Source organism: Thamnophis sirtalis, unplaced genomic scaffold (assembly GCF_051295495.1).
Source record: "Thamnophis sirtalis isolate CommonGarterSnake01/CBP01778 unplaced genomic scaffold, rThaSir2_p1.2 scaffold_6, whole genome shotgun sequence".
Taxonomy (NCBI): Eukaryota; Metazoa; Chordata; class Lepidosauria; order Squamata; family Natricidae; genus Thamnophis; species Thamnophis sirtalis.
Genome location: NW_028261386.1, coordinates 19330308 through 19348729, shown reverse-complemented (window position 1 = coordinate 19348729; position 18422 = coordinate 19330308). Strand labels below are relative to the sequence as shown.

General features: G+C 41.0%; 1 protein-coding gene and 1 long non-coding RNA gene across 3 annotated transcripts in view; one reads left to right on the top strand and one right to left on the bottom strand.

The window, feature by feature from the left end:
* The first annotated feature begins 4 nt into the window (after positions 1–4).
* RNF43 (ring finger protein 43) overlaps positions 5–18422 on the top strand; it is a 52484-nt gene continuing 34066 nt past the window's right edge. For both annotated transcript variants that reach the window (XM_014073254.2, XM_087717317.1), the window contains exon 1: positions 5–1892. In XM_014073254.2, coding sequence (XP_013928729.2) covers positions 1656–1892 — 237 coding nt within the window. In that variant the 5' untranslated portion in view covers positions 5–1655. The remainder of the gene's footprint in view (positions 1893–18422) is intronic.
* LOC148044872 (uncharacterized) lies at positions 12798–16636 on the bottom strand. The gene is made up of 2 exons (XR_015697120.1): positions 16502–16636; positions 12798–13455 (listed from the first exon to the last, which is right to left on the bottom strand). It is a non-coding gene; the product is annotated as an uncharacterized LOC148044872 (long non-coding RNA).

The following is an 18422-nucleotide window of genomic DNA, read 5'->3' as shown; positions in this document are numbered from 1 at the left end:
AGGGAAGCCAAGAGCACAAGCTACAAACTACTTTTGCCTTCCAGGAGCTAAGCCAGTTGTGATTTTCGGGAAAGAAGACTTTTTCAAGAGCTCTTCAGAACTTTTCCAGTTCACTTCATCCCACTAGGTCCTGTTTTGCCTTTGAAGAATGATTGCATTGTGTTTTTCATGCAGTCTTCTGATGGATATCTGCTGTTTCAAGCAACTGCCATCCTGCGTGCTGCTTAGATATGCCTACTATGTTTGCTGAAAGAAGGGGAGACAACTCAAATTCAAAAGGAGTTCTCAGAAATTTTCCTGGATTTTTAGCAAGATTTTAAAGTTGTTTTTGGAAACTAGATTTCAGCCACGCCTGACTCACAAGCCTTCCGCCGGGAGTCAATTTTTCTTTCTGATTCAGACTGTGGAATTTCACATTTACCTGTATAAAGAGTTTCTGTAAGTTTTCCCTACTTCCCTTTCCTTACCTGAAATTTGTAGGTAAGATTCAGAATACATTTTGATAAATGAAATATTTTGTCCAAGATTTTTCAAAAAGCTGCTGGTTTTTTTTTCCTCATAGACTTTTAGAAGCAAAACTATGTAATAGGTTTGCATACCAGTTTAAATTTATTTTTTCTTTCTCTGATCAAATGTTTAACTGATAAATTTCTGCGGCTTTTCTACAGCTATAATCACAAGCATGCTTTTTAATGTTTAATTGTGTTAATTTGCATTTAAAGGAAACACATTCTGAGATTTTGCACAGCTATGAAATAAAACACAGGTGTATCTATAGTTGTTTTTCCTGTTTTTTTAGCTTCCAAGTTCTGGAAAACATCTGAGAAATGCCTTTTTTATTTCATAAATTTGGGGAGCCACGGACTATGTTTTCTGTATTAAAAATGACAAACCGCTGGAAAATTCCAACTTAATTTTTTTTTAATTCAACAAAGTGAGGTGCAGGCATTGGAGGCATGCAAATATGAATAAAAGATCAAACAGATGACAATGAGTAAGAAAAACCAGGTTTGCATTCAAATTCCTAAATGCAAGTACATGCATGGTTACTCTGTGCTTTAATGTGTGGCATAAATAGAAACAAAAGACAAAAGTAGTTGGCATTAACAGACAAAAGAATATATGAAAAAAGCAATTCATTTTTCAGGAGTCAACAAGGGCTGGTAAGGTCATCTGATATCAGGTTCAGTCCTGGTTGCCATCCTAGGATCTAAAAGCCTGAAAGGATTTGAGAAGCTGATATTGTCTTCCATGGGGAACTGTCTAAAATCAGGTACAGCAGTCTTCCAAGAAGAAACCAAGAGCTCTTCATACCATATGCTATTCATGCCTCATTGGTTTTTCTCATCACCATGTCTGAATTTATCTGGAGGAGGAGGAGGAGGAGGAAGACCTGATCTGGGGTTCTTATAATCTTGTGAAGCTCAAGGATTTTACAAACACGTGGCATGAAGAAACTTTGAGAAAAGGGGGAGAGGAAAGCCTGGAAGAAGCTCCAGGTAACTACCCTTTGCTTCTTGTTTGCCCCATTGACTGCAGTTGCACAGAGGACTATAATCCTCAACAATTTTACCAGTTGTTGGAACCTGCTGGTGGGGTGAGGACACATTCCTGAGCAGTATGTGTGGCCAGAGCACACTGCTGCAGCTGGGAGCATGAGTGTTGGCTCCCAGCTACAGCTGGCAGTCCTCTGGCCTTGGCTGCTAATGGCTATGCTGCAGATACGACTAGGCTACTCAGGACTGGCACTGGTGGCAGCAATGGAAGCTGAGCGGACTTTGGCCCAGAAGGCAATAATTCGGGTAATTCCTTTCAAGCTGGAACCCCTCACACTGGAAGGAGTCTTTGCTAGCATTGCAGAGATCACCCCTGCTGAAGGCAAACTGTTGCAGGTAAGCAAATCTTTATTCTGTTACACTTGTTCACTCCCATGCAAGATCTGCTGGCCACAGTGGGGTTTTATTTTGCTTTGTAACTGAAACCATCAAGTAGAAACCATCAGCCCACCTTATAGCTTCACAAAGCTTTCCTCATTGTGTCCCTTTTTATAGCTATTCTTCAGCTAAGCAAACATAAATGAATGGGCAGGTGCACATGGTTGTTCCCAGGGACATTTTAATTTTGTTCTGTATGAATGAAATACAAAGGCATGAACTCTCAGAGGCACTCTTATTGGACCCATGATTTTGGTTTTACCTCTGCTTATTTTATATAAAAAATCCTGTTCCCTTGGTTCCTTTTAGGAATGTATCAAATTGAGTAATTTCCACATGTTACTGATCTTACCATGCCTTTCAGAAAGTGCTTGAAGTGACAACCAAACCTCTTCTTTCCCACAATCACTCAGGAATGTCAGTCTTGGATTCTCTTACTTTGATCAGAGAGAGATGCTTGGAGGAACTTTCCATAGTTTGAGAAGAACCACCAACTGGAAAGACTGAATGAATTTCTCTGTTGTGAAGTTCAATCTATTGTGATGGCAGTTTCTGGCCTGACTTCATGTGCCATCTTGTCTTGTAACCTGTGACTCACCTTGCAGGGTCCTCACATGACTTGAAATAATTGTTCACAAGCAGAGTGGTGCAAAACTCAAGCAATGTCATATTATAGAAAATGCAGATAATTAAGTAGCTAATGCCTTCTAGTGGTAATGTTCAGGGTGAAGTTGAAATAGCAAGGGTGTTGGAATGATTGGTTAGATTGAATCAATCAGTTTCAGGATACTCTGCAGGAGAATGGAGAGAGAAAAGAACTTGACAGTGTTATTAGGGATTGATGAATTGTCAGAGTACGTTGTATCAAGGCACTGCAACTGTTCTGGTTGGTTTCTTCTGTGAGGTTCTGGTTGGTTTCTTCTGTGAAGTTAATTCAAATCACAGGGCAAACAAATACATATTGCACACTACTTTTGTATCTTATCATTTAGGAAAGACGACAGCCCACTGATAGATCACCCAGTTTGCAAGGAAACAATCCCCAATCATGTTCCTGATATATCTAGTTCAAATGATCTCAGTTGGAACTGAAAAAGAGTTCCCACCTGAGAAAACTCCAGTTGAAAAAACTGGGGATATCCTCTGACTACATAAAGCAACTCTGTTCATATGAACATGTGTCCTTTTTGAAATAGGCATAATTCAATGACAGGATTTCTTCCTAGGATGACAAATGTATGAACTACTCGCTAACAAAACCTATTAAATGTATGTGAGTAACAAGGAAGGAATAATCTCTGCCTTAGATCTTGTAATCTGCTACCACCGCATAAAACAGGCTCATATGCTATTTTTGAAAATATAATCATAGTGTGTGTCAGGAAAAGTAGTCTTTCATATTTGCAGTATACATTGTGGCCTCAAGCTGACAGGGATGTCTACAATACGAGTCCTGATCCTAAATCCTTTTCTAGGTAATTCTGAGAAAATCACAATCATTCTGGTCCCAAAGTGTATCAATTAGAAACACACTGTTAACAGATCTTAAAATAGGACTTATCCAAAAACCAGAAGTCAGAATAAGGTGTATTTTCTTGTACATGCTGTTTCAAATTTTAAAGGGCTTGAGCCAAAAAATTAATAGAGATGACATTTTCTGACCATCTTCATTGCTGTACAAGTATAATTATTCATGATTTTATATCATACTTTTCTATCCAATCTCTTTCCAAGTGTTCCATATGCTATTATTGTGAATAGTATTTTTCTCTTTTATCTCTATAAGCTGTGAGGAAAGTTCGCCTGAAACGGTGACCAGCTTGAGGTCATTTCAAATTATAACACTTCATAGTAACAGCAGTACCTCTGTGTGCACAGCAATTTACAGAGTGGACAAGGACATCCTTGCTTAACCAAGGCATGCAGCATACCCAAATAGGAAAAAAAGGAAGTAGAGGAAGTGACATAATACGGAATTTTTCAAAATATATTTTTTTAGGTTTAATTACAGAGTTAGGTTACAGTAAGATACAAAAAGGAGAAAATTATAATTAACTTTTTAACATTTTAAGCCCATATTGAGAATGCTTCAGTTTGTGATGTAATACTGTAATAGAAAGTGGAAGGAATTTCATATACCTATAGATCAGCATCCTGAACTCAGCCAGTTAGTTTTCTACAGTCTGCTCCACCTAACTGTAAGGTAATCTGAATCTGTTTTCAGGTAGCTACATGGGCCATATTCAATGCTCTGATCAGTTTAGATGTATTTATGGCCTCAAACTGAGGTGATGCCCTTTGTATAGTTTACCATGAATAATTGTAAAAAATTATCATGACTATTACTTAATATGTCTTAAGAGCAGTTTCCAAAAGAAGATAGATTATGTATGGATCCTAAAATTACTAAAAATGACTATTCATGTATTAGCTAATAAAATGCCTAAAGGGAAAAAAATTGAAAGGCAAAAAGAGTTTCAAGTGGGGTTAGTATTGGAGAACTATTGTACCACAATTGTCAAAATTCTGCTTTATAGGCTGACAGTGGCATTATTCATTTGATTGTAACTCAAGACCATTTTGGATTGCATAAGTGAAAGCAAGTATCTTGAACTCTATCTAGAAGAAACAAATAGCTGAACCAGCTGAGCAGTTAATTTGTAGATACAGATTTCCATTTCCAGATGTTTCAAAGCAAACAGCTATGATTTTTCAGGTTAAGTGAAGTTTCTGAGAAGTCTTTTAGGGGCAGCTTCATTAAAAACACTGTCATATTGCATCCTGGATGTTAGATATTAAATTATTTAAGATTATCCCAGAGGAGAAGGCAATTGATTTGGTGGATGCAGGAGGTGTCCTTTTTGTATCAGAAGAGGAAGAAGTTGCCATGCAGGCACTTCTTCTGAGGAACCAAACCCTGTTACAGTTTGAAAACTGACTTGCTGAAGGTAGATAGTTTACAACTGCCAGATTGAGAGATTTTATTATATTGACCAGCTGCTTGTGTGGAGAATTAATAGTTTAGCTTGGTGTGAAGGCAAATGTCAATGTGGCTAAGGAAAAAGAGAGACGTCCACCATTTCACTGGGCAACTGGCACCAATAGACTATCTCCTCCTAAGTTAGATGTTCCTCATGGAAAAGGCAGAAGAGTGGAAGGTGAGAATGAATGGCAAATTAGATTAGATTAGATTAGAAGGTTTATTTATATGCCGCCCTTTTCCCTGGGGGGACTCAGGGCGGCTCACAATCCAAAGGAAGGGGGGAAAACAGACTATTACATATAAGACAATACATGATTAAAACACAACATTCATACCATTCGGGCGGGTTACAATCTTTAGCCCCAGGCCTGACGGGATAGCCAGATTCTGAGGGCTGTGCGGAAGGTCTGGAGGGTGGTGAGGGTACGAATCTCCATGGGGAGATTGTTCCATTGGGTTGGAGCTACCACCGAGAAGGCTCTCCTCCGCGTGGTTGCCAGTCGGCATTGACCAGCGGATGGAACTCGGAGGAGGCCTAATCGATGAGATCTAATAGGTCGTGTGGAGGTGATTGGCAGTAGGCGGTCTCTCAAGTACCCAGATCCACTACCATGGAGGGCTTTATAGGTGGCAAGTAGCACCTTGAAGCGTATCCGGAGATAGACAGGTAGCCAGTGCAGCTCGCGGAGGATAGGTGTTACGTGGGTGAAGCGAGGTGCACCCACAATCGCTCGCGCGGCTGCATTCTGGACTAGCTGAAGTCGCCGAATACTCCTCAAGGGCAGCCCCATGTAGAGCACATTGCAGTATTCCAGCCTAGAGGTCACAAGGGCACGAGTGACTGTTGTGAGAGCCTCCCGGTTCAGGTAGGGGCGCAACTGGTGCACCAGGCGAACCTGGGCAAATGCCCCCCTTGTCACAGCTGACAAATGGTGTTCGAAAGTCAGCTGTGGGTCCAGGAGGACTCCCAAGTTGCGGACCCTGTCTGAGGGGTGTAATGTTTGACCCCCCAGCCTGAGCGATGGAATACTTGCCAAATTGGCGGGAAGGAAACACAACAGCCACTCGGTCTTATCCGGGTTGAGCACGAGTTTGTTAGCCCTCATCCAGTCCCTAACAGCTTCAAGTCCCTGGTTCATCACGTCCACCGCTTCATTGAGTTGGCACGGGGCAGACAGATACAGCTGGGTATCGTCCGCATACTGGTGGTATTTTATCCCGTGCCGCCGAATGATCTCGCCCAGCGGTTTCATGTAGATGTTGAAAAGTAGGGGAGACAAGACCGAACCCTGCGGCACCCCATATGTTAGGGGCCTAGGGGTCGATCTCTGCCCTCCAACTAACACCGACTGCGACCTGTCCGAGAGGTAAGAGGAGAACCACTGCAAAACAGTGCCTCCCACCCCCACCTCTCGCAGTCGTCGCAGAAGGATACCATGGTCGATGGTATCGAAAGCCGCTGAGAGGTCAAGGAGAACCAGGATGGAGGCATAGCCTCCATCCCTGGCTCTCCAGAGGTCATCGGTCAATGCGACCAAAGCGGTTTCTGTGCTGTAGCCAGGCCTGAAGCCGGACTGGAATGGGTCGAGATAGCTGTTCAAGTTATGGTGCATTTAGAAACAGAAGGGATCCCAGTAGGTGATCAGCCACTAGAAGTTGAAAGCTCAATAGGAGAGTGAACTGACAGTTGAGTAAGACCAAAGGGAAAAGAATAAGGGAAAATATCTCATAGTCTCTAGGTCAGTAACGCAATATCTTTGAAATAACACCACCACCACTTGCTAATCTGGAGACAAAAGAAATATCTGCAGAATGTAATGTGGCCATGAACCTGAGACTTGCTAAGAGTCAGTTATAGACATGGACTGTGGGGCTTATCCATCTTCATGCAATCAACATTCAGATGGTCCCCAGGAGAATCAGTAGCTGACCATTAAAGGAATGAAAGTTCAAGTGTTGCTATCTGTAGAAAGGAGTACAGAACAGAAAAGGAATTGAGATAAATAAAAGGAACAGCTGAGAGGAAAGAAGCATAAGGGATGGGGTAGGGATTTAAACAGGCTAAATTTGAAGCCCAAATTCTCAATGGGAGTTTAAAACAATATGTAGTGTCATTTTAAGTCAGGCTGGTGGTAGTCCCATGTTATAATAGTCTTCGAAGAAAAGAGAAGAGAGAATATCATAAATCATTTTTATTATACTCTACATTCATGTTGCATCATAGAAGTTGGTATGTCTTGAAACTGAATAAAATTCAATTTCTTCCAATTTTGTATTTAAAATATATAGAGAGAACTTGCAATCCAAAGCTACATATGTAGCTTTGGACTGCAAGCTTTTAGCCAGGAATAAACCTGCAGAATTGGAGGTGTGCATCCTGATGCCAAGACAACCTAAGTGTCTAATATAAACTGGACAATCAAAAGGCTGGTTTATAACAGATATAATAATCCACAAGAGTTTCATCACTATAGCAACAATATAAAATGTTTTGCCATAGTTTTAACCCTCTCCTTTTCATTTCTATGTATTCATGCTTTTTTACCTATCTCAGTTTATACTTTCATTTTGTCATTGCCAAGCCTTTCTTTGACACCCCCCCTTCCCTTATCGCTGTAGCTCATACAATTCGCATTTTCTTTATGTGCCATTCTTATCTCTCTCTCTCCCTCTCTCTCCCTCTCTCTCTCTCTCTTTCTCTCTCTCTCTCTCACCTGTTCTTCCTGCAGATTTTTTCTGTTATAGTTTTTTTGGGAGCGGAGGGGGGTGTTCTACCCAGCCCTGCTTTTCTCTCTTCATTCTTCAGCTCTGTATTCAAAGCATACAGAATTGCTACTCACCCAGCAGTTCATACTCTTCAGAAGGCTATGTTGTGCTATACCATATAACTAGCTAACCACAACAATTTGGATGTTCTGGCAGTAACTTCATAATATTTCTAGGGAAAGGAAAAACACATCTTTCTATTCCCATCCTGTGCAAGCCACAGATATTTCTATAAAGAGGAAGAATTATAGGTATTTCAAATTCCTTTTGGTGGCAAGAAGTTGATTTGTAGGAATCAAAAGGTATAGGCCCAGTTTTATCGATAGCATTTAATTACATTTGTCCTAAATTCCCATTGTTGCTTTTACCAATAAGAAACATGCAACAGCATTTACATGCATTAAATATACGGAACACTGATATTACTATGTCCTTGAATGTGGTAGTAGTTTTAAGATGCTTAATACCTAGCTTTCCTCATGGTGCTAGGTTGTTTTAATAATGTGAGTAAAACAGTTTGATCCAAAAATGTACAATGAAACAGTACAATCCTCATACAGTGCCATCTTAAGTTTCATATTTGAGAACCTTCTACATCTCCATGTTATAGAATATGCTGTGTTGAATTTTTTTAATATAACTATCAAAGGGTACAAAGCCACAGAAGAGTAATTGAGGCTTTTCTTTAATGTGCAGAAAGATTCTGTAATACATGGGCATCATTTGATATAGTTACTAAGATGCCTCCTGTAAGAAGGATTGGGATTCCTACTATCTGATAAGATCCCTTATAATTGGCCCAATTCTTCACACATGGGTGGATTGGTTAATGCTATAGTCCCTTGTCTATATTTAGCATGCTTCTAGCTAAAAGGTGGGTTCCCAATATTGTTATTAGGCTGCTAACATATTTCTTAGTGAAAAGGGGGAAAAGGGGTTGCTATGAGTGGATGAGGACCACATCTGACTCTTAAAATTTTGGGAAACAGATGTTGTATTTCAAAAGATACAAATGAATTTGAATGTTAATTAATGTTAAACAACATCAGAGTGAGACTACCTTACATTGGCAGAGTAATTACATGGGGGGCCAACATCACTTAAAATATTTTTGGAGTCTCAGCTAGAAGTTGCAGTGGATGCACCTAGACTCTCCAGTCTGGTTGCAAGCCACAGTTATTTCAACAGAGCAATAAAGTAGATCCATTTCCTGAAGTCTAAATCTGGACTGGGAAGGGTCTGCAAATGTTATGCAAATTATTATTTTCATTTCAAATTGTTTCTTTCTGTTCATCTGTCTTGCCCACAAATGGTTAGCCACATTTTTTTAACACGTGGTGTAAATATTCTTAGGGTTGAGCACCCTTATCTCATTCTCCCAATCCAGAGCTATTTATTTTAGTGGTGATAATCCTTAATTAGCCCATCCCTGATATATCAGTTGCCATAAATTGAATTGATAATGAAGATAAATCCTACTACTGTATGTCTCTAATGAGGATTTATACTAGAGCCCCTTGTAGCGATGAGACAACCAGGGTTTTCATATTTGCTCTAACTAATAATCTAAAGACACATGGCAATTAATGCAATGATGTATGCACTATGGTGCAGTGAAGCGTTTTCACAATACTAGGACTATTCAGATACTAAAACTTTGGAAGTTTTAAATGAGGTATATACATTTCATTAGAAGTTCTAGTTTCTGCTTTCTGCCATGGTTTCTAAAACTCCATTTAGATGCAGGAACAACTATCATCTTCCAAAGCGAATGAAGTAACTCCTCATAAAATACAAACTATGGTATATAGTGGTATATAGTTAGTTTATGAAGCTACCAAATCTCAATTCTTGTTATGATGCTCCATCAGAGACATATCTTGAAGCTCTTATGCCCAGTGGATTGTTCTTCACATCAACTTATTTTATATTTATTTTATATTAAATGTCTTTATGACCGTTGTTTCTTTTCCTTCCTTCACTACTTCCTCACTGTTTCTAACAAAAAGCAAACATTTTTCCATATTGGAAACTGCCTTAAATATTCCTATATAAAAACATTCTACTGGGCACTACGAATTGCTGTATTACACCATCGACTCATTAAAAAGGCAGGCTGAGAAAACTACTATGCTGAGATAAAGTTGACATGTGTCATGTGAATCTTGAGTAAGATAGATGTCATAGTGCCAAGATAAAAAGCCTATGTAGATCTGGTCCAGATTTTTTATTACAGGTGTGCATGTTTTAAATTAACATAAAGAGAAATATTCATGACATGTATGGCCATCAAAGAAGGCATTTTCAACCTTAGATTTAAAGAAAGGCAAACTCTTCATATCAAAAGTAAACTTCTGAGGAAACCAATGTATATGTTTTTGATTAAGCAATACCAGTGGCTATTTTTTAAAAAGAAATTACTGTCATATATTTTCTATTATTATAAAGAAGTGTCTAATATCACAATGGTAGCCAGATCCCTCAGATAATTTGAAAGTTGTTGTCCTTGTAATTTCAGCTGAATTTAATATCCTTTGACTGTCCTGGACCCAGTATGGGTCATAAACTTTTTAATGGGTATCTTTAACTTCCCTTGTCCATTGACTGCATTTCCTTAGTGCTGATTTGTGTAATGATTAACCAATAAGTGGGCTTTTGGGCACAAAGTACAATTGGTCTGTGAAGCCCTTTGAAATGGATGCTGTGAAGACTGACCCTCCATTCTTATGCTGAGACACAGATCTAGATCAGATGTTACATCAAAAGGGTTAACACAGTGCAGCTTCAAAAAACTGCTTTAGCTATACAAACACTGTACAATAGCCATAGAGTGACCAGTGAAATTAATAAGGGAACACAAGAATTCCTCTCTTCCTCCAAGCTTAAATGTATTAAATTCTGAATTAGCCTCCCTGAAATTTGAATTGTGAGATTGAAAAGGTTTATTAGCCTCAAGAGAAATATATTATAGCAGAGATTTTGCAATAGAAAAAGTGAAAAGGCAAAACAGAAAGAAAGGCTGCAGCAAATGTTGATTATGTAGTATTCTGTTTAAAATTTGACAAGACAAAACTGTACAGAATCCCACCTTGGAAAAGGTCCTACTAGGAGAAAAACTGGGTGAGAAGTTTTTGAGAAGCATCCCCACCTGGACAACTACAACTCCTTAAATCCTTAGCCATATAGGTTCTCTGAGGAACACTGGATTGGGGAATGCTGATCTAGGATGAACAGCAAGTGTTAAAAGGACAGCATCATTGCTGCTGCTTCTGAATAAACATGAACAGACATGCACTAATATTCCTCACATTTTTCTTCTCCCCCTAACAATTATTTCTTTAAACACCAGCACAGGGGCTCTAAGTTAGATTTCCATGTTCTTTTGAAGTACTTAAGGGTGCTTCTAAACTAGGTATATATTTGGAATCACAAGATCACTCAGGCACAGAAAAGAGTTACCATTTTAGACAGCTGGGGAATATAAATTGAAATCTCTAGATCCACATGGCTTTTTTTTTTTTTTTGAGGAAGCCCCACTGAGTCTAACAAAACTCTGCTCCCTTGAAATGTTGGGTTTTAGGACTGCACTCTGGATGTTGCATAAACCAATGGCATCTGCTTGTGCTCAGCCAAATATTAACTATTAATTATTTTCCCCAACCTGATTCTCACTAAATGTGTCTAATTCCCATAATTCTCATCAGCACCAAGTCCAGTTCATTTAAAGGTCCAAATTGAAAAAGAGCTAGGTTAAATTAAAGACGAGGATCTTTTGTAGATTTTATGAATAGCTGCAAACTCACATTTCACGGATCAAACTCTATTTCATCTAATGCTGAGTTGGTAATTGAGCGGCCACACAGATCTACAACTTCCAATTCTTTTGAGGAAGAACCACAAAATATAAAAGTATGAAACAATGTTAATACCATGTTGCAAAGAAAAGCTTCTCAGATCCTGGCTCTGTTCATGATGAGATGAAGTTCCTCTGGCTCTGCTCTCTCTCTCTCTCTCTCCAAACTTTAATCTTGAGGTTCAAAACACTGATTATCCTAAGAACACTTACTGGAAAGATGTGCACAATATAGCATACATCATACATTTATAGCTAGTTTCCCTTCCAATGAAAAAATGGCACTCAGGCAACTGGTTGCAAAAAATAGCTCTTTTTAGGTCTTATGGAGGCATCTGACTTTGGAACAGGCTTCCCCTCATGGTCTACTATCTTACACTATTTTTGTCTTTTAAGGACTGGGGCAGAAATGACTTCAACTCACATTAATGAGCATACATATGTAAGAGACCATAGCAGATGATTAACTATTTTTCCTGCTCAAAAGTATTTTTGAGGGAGACTGGCTTTAAGTCCCACAATTGTTATATATTGACAATGAGTGCTAGCTGGTTTATATTCTTCTGCAACCTGAGTTATCACCTGTAACTGATTGTTGGGATGAGGGTCAGCAGGAAAAAGAGAGAATGAAAAAATGTAAACTTTTTGTGTGGTAACATAGTTTTAAGAATTTCCATTAATATTCCTCACTGGCAGCATTCACACAGCCCACTTCACCTGGGTACTAATTAACTAATTTTCTGGATTTGCAAATATAATGATCCATAGGTTAACCCAATTTTACAAAATGCTGGGCCACAAAAACCCCTACCCAAGGTTAAAACTAATAAAGCATATAATGTTTTACAAAGGCTGCCCCTGCCAAGTCATTACTTAACCAGGATAAACATGCTGTGTGAACACAGCCATGGCTTAAGTTATGTCAGTTTCTGTGATATCTGATTTTTCAGATATCAGATGTAAGTACTATCGGCAGATAAGGAAGACTTTTTGGCCCAGATGGGGATAGTCTAAAAGAAGCTAATCCTATTCCAGATGTATACCATATCCATATCTCCCATCCTCTGTTAATTTGCAATGTCAGTACTAAGTGCACTATCCAGACTGCATGCAGCTTCACTAGCACAAATTATTGCTCAAGCTTCTTGGCCTAGTTGCCTATCTACCTGGGTCATGAGTGCTAGGGTTTCATCTAGTTAATTCTAGCAACCTACACACAGGTCAGATAGCAGATATTGCAACTATTAAACAAAATTAAACAAAAGCATGAGCAGGGCATTTTATTCAGGATTGTACTCTTAGTTGATAATATTTTTTTCTCTGGGTATCCAGAAAACATCTCATTGTCCTTCAGAGTTACTGGCATTCAGCCTTTATTATTCCCAAACCTGCAAGGTCAAAAAATTCTTGGTAACTGTGGTGCTTGAAGTTCCAAAGATCTAGATAGAGTTCAGTTGAAGGTAGTGTGACCTTTTAGCTTAATCTAAGAATGAAAATATATTAGATTTGGTCCAGGCTCAAGATTACTAATGGAAGCCTGTGCCTCTCCCTTTGCATTGAGTAAGATTTGGGATTAATGCCATAGAATTACGGAATGAAGACTATGATTGACATTGTTATAATAATCTTAGATCACAATCCATGGCAGAGGTCTGTGACAATATTTTACGTTGGAATTCTATGTATAGGGGTAAGCTTTCTCACCCTTCTTATAGGCTTTTAGAGGACATGTGGTTTATCACTTTGGGAAACAGGATGCTGGATGGGATCCAACAGGATTCTTCCAACTTTCAGATGATCTTATGTCTCAGCACTTATCACTGCAGAGACCACAACTCCATGCCTTGTCTCTTCCAGGGTGTGTGTTGAGCCCTTCTTCCTTCATCAGGGTTGAGGAGACATTCCAATCCCTCCTTTGCCTATAAAACGATTTCTTTTGTCAGTGGGAAATTTTTGCAGGGTGTGATCACTAAGGCAAAATAAAGAGCTCCTTTGAAGTGCAGGAGAGTTACTTAGCAAGCCCCTGGGGGTGAGAATCAAATTCCTCCCTCTCTTAGCAGGACAGGCCTGCCTGAACAAGCTGGGAAGCTGGAGGAGCCAGCAAATGGCTCCTAGTGACACGGGATGCGGGAGATCGAAACCTGCCAACAGCAAGCTCCCAGGCTTTCCAGCAGGAGCACATTAACTCAGCCCAGAGTTCCAAGCTGCACACTTGTTTACAGACCTCCCTGCCCACTCAGCTCCTCTCAGGCTTCTCTGCATGAGCCGAGGCTCCCCATCTGCCAACGTCTTGCTTAAGTTGCTATGAACACTAGAAGTGCTTTATTTAAATGGGATTCTGAACATAATGGTGGTAAGGAAACTCTACAAAAAGAAAGTTGCATCAGTTTATGAGCAGTCATAGTTGTTAAGATTTCTAGCACAATTTAGGTAATGTACTGTATCAAAATTCCATTACAATGGTGCTAATTGATCTGGGGCACAATGATTGAATTATGTCTCTCTGGCTGGCTGCTCTAATTATTTGCTCTCTACAGTAGATGGGTAGGGCTTCAACCCATGGCTTGTTGGGGAACTCTGAAAAATGAAATTCAACCCACCTGAAGGGTAACAGATTAAAAAAACAGCTGCTGTGCCTGGATGTGGGGGGAGTGAGCCCTTCAAAGCACATTGGCTTTCTCAAGCCTGCATTTATGGAGTGCAGCCAAAAGCAGTCTGCCCCTTCAGAGGTAGTGGGAGCAAAGAGCCTTGGGGGAAAATGTTACAGCACTCAGCATGACAATCCTAGTGTACTTCTGCTACTACAACTACAGTTAAAAAAATACCACCCCCTGAAATGATCTACAATAAACAAAATACGGTCTCTTCAGAAAGACACAGCTACCTGGTTTGGGAATACAGGTAGTCCTTGACTTACAACCACAATTGAACTAAAATTTCTATTGCTACGCCACAGTTGTTAAGTGAATTTTGCTATATTTTATGACCTTTCTTGCCATGGTGGTGAAGTGAATCACTGCAGTTGTTTAAGGAAACACAATTGGTAAGTGAATGTGATTTTCCCCATTGACTTTGCTTGTCAGCAGCATACAAAAGGTGATCACATGACCTCAGGACACTGCAACTGTCATAAACATGAGTCAGTTGCAAAGCATCTGAATTTTGATCACATGACCAGCAACGGTTCTAAGTGTGAAAAATGGTGACAGTCACATTTTTCAGTGCTGTTGTAACGTTGAACAGACACTAAATGAACTGTTATAAGTCAAGGATTACCTGTATCTTGAAAAGATCTGGAACGCTGATAGATGCAGGTCATTAATGAACTGGTGACTCAAAACCAAAAAGAGAAAGAGCAACTCTAAGATGAGGAACTTTTCTGTTACTACTGAGCAATGACCCAAAATTGCCCATTATGTAACATTTTTAGACTGGTTTAATTAGCTTTAAAAAATATAATGCTTCTGGTTTCTTTTACCCCAAAAATGATGTATTACAATGAGGAGTATATATTTGCTTTATATTGAAGTAAAGACATTCTGTATATACTCCAAGAAGTCTCGGTCTTGATTCATACTATCTAGGGCTCAAATTGGCAGACTGTATTCCTCAACTAAGCCAACAAGTTCTTTGAAAACACAATACATTGGAGAAAAGTGAGGTGACACCCAAAATACCACAAAACGACTCTCATCTATCTTGAGCTTGGTGGTTTCAATAGAAATGTCTTTCAAATTCATTTAGTCTTCAAAATGGAGATAATACTGGCCCGACTGATTGGGTTTTCCCCGCAGCCACTAGATCACACTGCTTCTCCTAATTCATTAATAATAGTTGAACTAGGTTTTTTTTTTATTAAGCTAATTTGGGTCAATGCAGGGGCAAAAGAACTATCAGTTGCATTTGACAGGCTCAGCCACAGAGTGGCTGAATTGGTTTTCCCCAACCCATCTATGGTGGCTTAAAAACCACGGCTTATGACTGAGTGAATTCTCTACATCCAACCAGTTCTGATTTATTTCACAATTATGGCCACCGATAAATTGCCATTTAGTCAGCACTTGTGCCACAGGTTACCTAAAGAGGGGGGAAAAAAGCTCTCAACCATAAGCCATAATTGTCATAAGTTGCGCTATTTAATAAAAGGCACAGCTTGAGAGATACACTCTTAAGAAAAGCACCGCCAGATAACTAGGCTAGGGGATGGCAATAAAGCCGAAATGCTGAGGGGGATTTGCTGGCTTTCCTCAACATGGCTTCCATAGGTGTCTCTCCTGTTGCACCCCCACCCCACCCCCAGGAAATAGTCCGGCCACATTAGCGGCCCATTCAACTCTACAGTCGCCTGCAGACGCGGGGGCCGGCAGTTTAAGACGGCATTTACCTTGCCCAGGGAGCTGAGGCGAGGGGGTGCTCTTTAGGCTCTGTGCCCACCCTGGGGCTTTTTCCGTGTCTACCAAGCCTGACTCTCCCTGTTTTCTTCTCCCTTTGAGTCGCCGCCGCGAGCCAGCCAAATCCCCCCCTCCCCGCCTCCCCGGGGCCGAGGCCGCGATTCTTGTTTGGGCCTCGGGAACAAGAGTGCCAACCAAAGGCTCCGCCTGGAGTGTCGGCAACTCTCTGAGGTGTGTTGGAAGAACTCCAGGCGAGCATCGAAAGGGTTGTTTAATAATATCTGACGGGCGCGGAAGAATTCGGGCAGGCGGCCAAGATACACACGGCCTGTAATAGTTAACTCGATCTGTAAACAGTTCAAACGGCACTGGGGAGGCCACCGGCTCTTACATTAGCGGCCTGCCTTTCATCTCGCCGCGCCACAGGCGGCCTCGCAGGCCCTGCTGGCCGCTCCCGCTGGCTGTGGCGAGAGTTGGAGACGAGGGCCTGCAGGCAAGCCGCAAAGGGACACGGGCAGGCCCGGCCAGCTCAGAGAAAGGGCTTCGCTGCGAAGGGCTGACCTTCAAAACTTACCGCGCTGGAGCGAACGGAGGTTTCCTTTGCTCCGCACGTGCTCAAAATCCGCGAGGGCCGCCGCCGCCGCCGGGAGCGCGTCTTTCGTGGCCGCTTTCTCAGCCCCTCGGTTTGCCCGGCCCGGACGGCTCGATGGAGCCTATCTGGCTTTCAAGGCCAGCGGGGTGGAGCGGGCTTCTCCAGCCTAGCGCCCCCTCGATGGTTGTGTTCACACGATATACTTAAAAAGGTTAGATCAGAGGTCTTCAAACTTGGCCATTTTAAGACGTGTGGACTTCAATTCCCAGAATTCTCCAGCTGGAGAAATGCACAAGTCTTAAAGGGGGCAAGTTTGGGGACCCTTGGGTTAGATAAACGCACCCTGCGGTGTTTCCGCAGTTTGCTAATCCTGGTTATGCTGCATTATTCGGGTTTGGTGTGTTGTGGGAGCCCAGAACGTTTGCTCAATTTGTGGTGCAATGTACTGGGAAAGCACAGAAAAATGGATTTTATTCTGCATCCAGGCTAAGCATGCTGGATGAATTGGGACATTCTGAAAGCCTCAGCCCTAAAACATCTGGAAATTCGGATGGGGAAATCTTCAGTGTATGGTAGATCTCCCATGCTGTATTTCACTAGCGAAGTCAAGGGCAAGCTTGCAATATATTAGCGCTGAGCTGGGGAAGGTTGCCCAAACTTCCTTTACCAGCTATTTGCAGGTCTTCCACCTGGTCAGATTGTTTCCTCTTCTCCACTAGATAGGTTCTGTTCCAGTGGAGTAATTGCTATTGGCAGCCTGCTAAGGTGTCTCCGATTATGGGGAAATCACACATGCTTTTCCTGGCATTTCTGTCCTTTCTGCTTTCCTGTCTGCTGGTTGCTTTCTATTGCAGTCACTTATCTTTAAAAAAAAAAAACAATCTTCTACCCTGCCTTCCAGTAATGTAGAAGTCAGGATGTTGTTTGTTTTTCTCATTAAATATAGGCTACAAAGTCTCATTGTCCCACAGTAGGTTATTAGGAGTTCAAAATACACCTTGGCAACAGTGAGGGCACAAAAACGGCGGTCTCTGTGGCATATAGTTCCCTAGTTCCCTGATAATAACCTTGTACATCAGCAATGGGTGTGCAATTAGGGCAGGATTTTGGACTAGTAATTCAGGGTCTGCTTAGTTAAATCAGATTATTAAATCCAGAATCTAATTTTATCTATAGTGTATGGCACCAGTGCTGAGAGAGGAGGCATTTCCCTTTGCATTCTGACGAGGTACAGCACACATGTGTGCTGTACATTAAAATAACTGCAAGCAAAAGAGAAGGAATCTATAGCCTTCCAGATTTTTCTGAATTACTAGTAGCCTAACCTGCATGGTCGATGGTGAAGAATTCTAGTTGTAATTCAACAGCATCTGCATCTGCAGGACCACAAGTCCCTCAACTCTAAATAGCCACAATCTCTCTAGAAATTTGAATGACATGTGCAGGGATGAAGATTTCTGGAAATGCAGCAGCAGAGAGGTTGCAATTTTGGGTTTTTTAAGACTAGTGAACCATACCATGATGGCTAGGAGGTGAAGAACCATATCTTTAAGATGCAACACTCCTTCCTTTGATCCATCAGACATACTGTTGGCCCCACACAGAGAAGCTGCTGTGTAAAATAGGCGTGCCAGCTTTCTTTTAACCAGTGTGTATAAAAGGGGGGGGGGGAAGAGAGAGATGCTATCAGACTTTCAATGAAATTCTCCCTTGATCCTTTGCCAAAGCTGGCAGCAGGTGTGAGCTCACCTTTGGTCTATCAGACAACAGATGCAACAGCGCAGATGGCCATTCTTTCCTTAGAAGAACAGGCATTACATTAGCCATAAGCCTTTCCCTTGACCAACTGAATAAGGGTTTATGCCAGTTGACAGAACAACCTCCTCCATTAGGTGGCCATTTT